Source organism: Nannospalax galili, unplaced genomic scaffold (assembly GCF_000622305.1).
Source record: "Nannospalax galili isolate Female #2095 unplaced genomic scaffold, S.galili_v1.0 scaffold241, whole genome shotgun sequence".
NCBI lineage: Eukaryota > Metazoa > Chordata > Mammalia > Rodentia > Spalacidae > Nannospalax > Nannospalax galili.
In genome coordinates this window covers 628,325-633,234 of record NW_008345602.1, presented here as the reverse complement: position 1 = coordinate 633,234, position 4,910 = coordinate 628,325, and the positions used below count along the sequence as shown (strand labels likewise).

The following is a 4,910-nucleotide window of genomic DNA, read 5'->3' as shown; positions in this document are numbered from 1 at the left end:
CATTACAAGTTCTAGACAGGGAACTAGAAAAAAGTCAGAACAGGGCAATTTTCAAATGTTCATATGAGAGTCCATTGGCGTTTCTTGACAAGGGCTTCCAAAAGCATCCCTCTATTGGGATCTTCATTGTTTTTCTTTTGCCTTCCAAGGCTGGACTAGTTGGCTGGGAAGAGTGGCTGGGTGAGCGTCCAGTGACCCTGCTTGGCACTCCTTTAGACAGAATGAGCACCACCATCAACAAGCCCAATTGTGACTATGTTTAGCGATCAGACTCAGCTGAAGTCGTGATGATGGTAGTTATTTCATGCAGAAGGGACTCCTGTATAGCATCATCTTATTAAAAGGACCTGGAATTTAAAAGAATTTGGTGCTAGGAGCAACATATGAGGGAGAACATATGTCGTTTGTTTTTCTGAATCTGTACTTCACTTAGTATAACAGTTTCTAGATCCATCCATTTACTTGCAAATTTCCTTATTTCATCTTTCTTTACTGCTGAGTAGTACTCCATTGTATAAATGAACCACTTTTTCTTTTTTTGTCTTTTTGAGACAGGTTCTCCCTGTAGCCCCAGCTGTCCTGGAACTCACTATGTAGACCAGGCTGGCCTTGAACTCACAGAGATCCGCCTACCTCTGCCTCTCAAGTGCTGGGACTACAAGCGTGTGCTACCATGCCTGGCTCATTTTTAGTTTTTTAAGAGTTCTCCACACTGTTTTTCATAGAGGCTGCACAAGTTTGCAATCCCACCAGCGGTAAATGAGCATTCCCTTTTCTCTACATCCTTGCCAGCATTTGGTATCATTTGTTCTCTTGATCCTAGCCAGTCTGATTGGGGTAAGGTGATACCTTAGGGTGGTTTTAATTTGCATTTCCCTAATTATTAACGATGTTGAACACTTTTTGAGATGTTTCTTAGCCATCTTTATTTCTTCCTTTGCGAACTCTCTGTGGAAGTTATTTGTATCCCTCTTTCAGGGGTTTTTTTAAGGTATCTCACAATAACAGATATGTATAAGTTTGTTCACCTAGGACCAATTTGAAAATCATAAAAAGAGGAAATATGCTAGACAGGGTAGATAAAGATACAACAATAAAGGGTCAATTAAGTATATTATGATACAGCCACTTGTAAAACAGTTATGTAGCCATTAAAATTATCCTCAAGGTAAGTTTATAACAGTAATGGAAAATGCTTATGATATAGTACTAAGAAAATAATGGGTTAACTATAAAATTATCTATGTTACAAAATTTAGAAGAAAAATGGAACCATTAACTATGGTTGATGAGATGAAGTGATGGGAGGGTGGTAATCAGTATCTGTTGCCGTTTAAACATGGGCAAATGTTATGTTTTCAGTTGACTTTGAGCTTCAAAAGGCAAAGGTGAAAGCAATTGTGATTTCCATGAGTCTCAATATGCAAATAGAGAATTAACTATGTTCAAGACAGATGGTTCCTCAGGATTGAATTTCAAAAGAGGTTTATATGTGATGTTGAGTGATGTCTTATATAGATTTTGACGGCGTTCATAGAACAATGGCAGAAGTGGAGCTTCTTGGGACTATTTCATAGTCATCCCCAAGAAAACCAGAGATCATAGCTGGGGGAGAATAAGCGAGGAGTTTGTGCTTCATTGGGCACCCACTTCTGAATTCTGCATTTGGAAATTCCAATTGTTTTCTACCCATTGCATCTCATAGACTGTGAGATCAGTCTTACAGCTGTGATAACCAAGTCACCAGTCCTGAAACATGCATGTGACTTGACTTCTCTCTCCTTCTCTCTCCTTTCAGGGGTTGCTGCACTAGATTCCAATGTATCTGGAAAAATTGGTCTGCGTGCTGTTGTGTATTATTTCTGTACCACCATCATCGCTGTAATCCTAGGTAATGCCCATTTCTGACCTCCTCTTCTTCTGTATAATTATGACTTTTCCCTCAAAAAGTAATTGGACCTTTTAAAATGCACATTTTTAGCCAGAAAGTAATATTGTGAGATTACCCTGAACCTTTTTGCCTTGAAGTCTCCATAGCACCTTTTATGTGAAGAAAATGCAATCCTGCACAATTTTAACCACAGTACCAGTTATTAAAGTCTCTCGTAAGAAGCAGAAAGAGATAGTCTGTGTCTTGTCAGTATCACTGAGTAGAAAGACGTGAAGCCAAGGGCTTATATAATCTTAAATCAGATAATTAGTCTAGAATAGTAGAGAAGAATTAAAGATGTTTCCAGAAAGGCAACACTTGAATGTATTTTACATTTCTTATAGTACAAAAGATAACAACTCTTCCAGGCATAAGAAGAAGAAAGTTCTAAGGTGCTCTTGTCACCTTTAGCATGGTTTTTTGATGAAAACTTGGTCCATCCTTTGTGACCTGGCATAGCATTTTTAAAAGGATGCTCAGAGTGAGAAGGAAGAAAGGAAGGGTTCTCAGATACTGCAGCCAGCTTGACCTCTGCAGCCCACTTTAATGGGCTGATAAGAAGTGGTGAAGTACAGGGCAGTTTTAGTAGTATTCAGCCAAGGGGCTTGAGGGGGCCTGAACCCTGCTGTAAACCAAAACCATGTCTCCTCAAATGTTCCTGAGCAAGACAGATATAAAGGATAAAACAGCAAAAAAGAAAGAAAAATGGTACGTTCTTGGGAGACTGGAAAGAAGACTCATGCTGTCCTATTGCTGGTGGAGAGGACCCAGTAGCATAATAACCATTCTATACCCCAAAGCCCTACCCCTTACATTAGCACTTCTTCCTCTTAGGGGAGGAATGAGAAATAGCCCAGGGATTGTTTTCTTCTTTACCTCCAGTCAATTTATCCCCAGTGCCTAAGTCTCTTTACAACCTCCCACTGGTGCTTGGGTATCTCAGGAGATGGGAACTTATTGCCTTCAAAGGCCACAGTTGAGCTCCCAGATGCTCAAGCTATGTGGACAATTCCAAACAGCAAGAAAGACCACCTCTCCCTGCCACTCCCTTCATGTGTCCTCATTCTACCCCTTGAAGGACACAGTCCTGCTTGAGTTTTCTAGATAGTCAAAGGCCTGTGGTACAGAAGGAAGACAAAACAAGACTTTTTCCAGGTGACCCTCAGGAAAGTGACATGCATTTGTGGGTAGAAGTTAGAGAAACATCAACTGAGTTCCTCGGACTGGGAAATGAAGTGCCCTCACCCCAAATTCTTCCAAGGTTTCCACAGACCAAACAACAGAAGAAAAAATATTCTCAGCAGGTGTTTCTAGAAGCAATTCTAGGATATAACCCTTTGTTAAAAAGAAGAGCCAGAAGATTTCCTCATTCAATCCAGTGGGTGGGGAAATAATGTAGTTACTAGTGCTTAGCAGTGGGTTAACATTTTGTTGGGATCTTGGGGCCCATGTCACAGTGTTGCCTGGACCACCATTCCAACTGCTTTTACAAAGAATGCCCCAGGTTGCCAGATGACCTGGAACGTTTTAATTCTCTGTGGATACTGTCCTTCACCACAGGTATTGTACTGGTTGTGAGCATCAAGCCTGGTGTCACTCAGAAAGTGACTGAAATCAGCAGGACAGGAAACACCCCTGAAGTCAGCACAGTCGATGCCATGTTGGACCTGATCAGGTGAGTCTTGACAGCAGGTAACTTCCTAGTTGCACCATCTCTATCACTGCACAGGCTCTGTATTAGTTCCTTTTCTGTTGCTGTGATATATTGTCAATGCAACTTATAAAAGGAGGAGTTTATTTGAGTTTATGGTTCTAGAGGTAAAGGTCCATAATGGTGGGTAAGGCATGGTGGCAGAGGCGGCCAGAGCAGAAAAAATTGCTCACATCTCCAAGCAAGCACAGGAAGCAGAGGGTGACTGGAAATCTGGCAAGGCTTAAGAACGCTCAAAACGCATCCCCAATGACATGCTTCCTCCAGTAAGGCCACAACTCCTAAAATCTTACAAAACAGTGCCACCAACAGGGGACAAAATATCCAGATACTTGGAGCCTAAGGGGGACGTTTTCATTCAAACCACCACAGGCTCCATGTATAATTTAGTGCTTTAATATCTTAACATTTATGTGTATGTGTTAGATGTGTTACATGTATGATGTGTGTGTGTGCACACTGGCACATGTGTGGAGGCCACAACTCACATGTGGCAGTCAGAGGACAACTTAGTTGTTGGTAATCTCCTTCTACCTTGTTAGGATCTTTTTGTTGTTTTTCTTCTTTGTGCTAGATTAGCTGCCCTTGAGCTTCTGGGAATTCTCCTGTCTCTGCCTCTTGTCTCCCCATATAAGCCCTGAAATTATAAATGTTTGCTACTGTGCCTGGCTTTACATGGATTCTGGGAATCTGAACTCAGGTTCTCCTTTGTGTTTATGCAGCAAGCACTTTACCCATAGAATCATGTTTTGCCAGTAATCTCTGCTTGCCAAGCCATCGTTCAGAAAGAAGTGGATAGAGAAGACACCTTTGTAAGGACTTCAGGTAGAAAGAAATGAAGACTGTTCCCTAGCTACATAAAGATTCTGGGTGGAATGAATGGCTGGTTCTGAAGATCACTTGGGCAAATTTGTGTTTTTGTTGTATAGAGAAACTCTCTTATCTAAAGTAATCAAGCCAGAAACAAGTTAGCTAGTGGAAAGCAGCAATTAAGGCAGAAACTCAGTTTTGAAAAGTTACAGGTTGTATACATATTGGGCAGTTTAGGGATGTAGGACCATTATTTTCTTTTATTTTTTAATGATTTATTTTTAAAAAAAGTTTTATGTGTATGAGCGTTTTACCTTCATGTATGTAAGGGTACCTCGTGCATGCAGTGCCCACAGAGGCCAGAAGAGAGCATCAGATGCCTTGGAACTGGAGTTATAGATGGTTGTTAGCCACCATGTGAGTGCTGGGAACCAAACCTGGGTTCTCTGCAAGAGCAGC

The 4,910-nt window shown here is 41.1% G+C and overlaps 1 protein-coding gene across 1 annotated transcript in view; it reads left to right on the top strand.

Moving 5' to 3' along the window:
- The window catches only part of Slc1a1 (solute carrier family 1 member 1), a 114,607-nt gene that overhangs the window by 87,830 nt on the left and 21,867 nt on the right, over positions 1-4,910 (top strand). The window contains exons 3-4 of the mRNA XM_008841680.2: positions 1,799-1,891; positions 3,491-3,605. Of these exons, the coding sequence (XP_008839902.1) occupies positions 1,799-1,891; positions 3,491-3,605 (208 nt within the window). The remainder of the gene's footprint in view (positions 1-1,798; positions 1,892-3,490; positions 3,606-4,910) is intronic.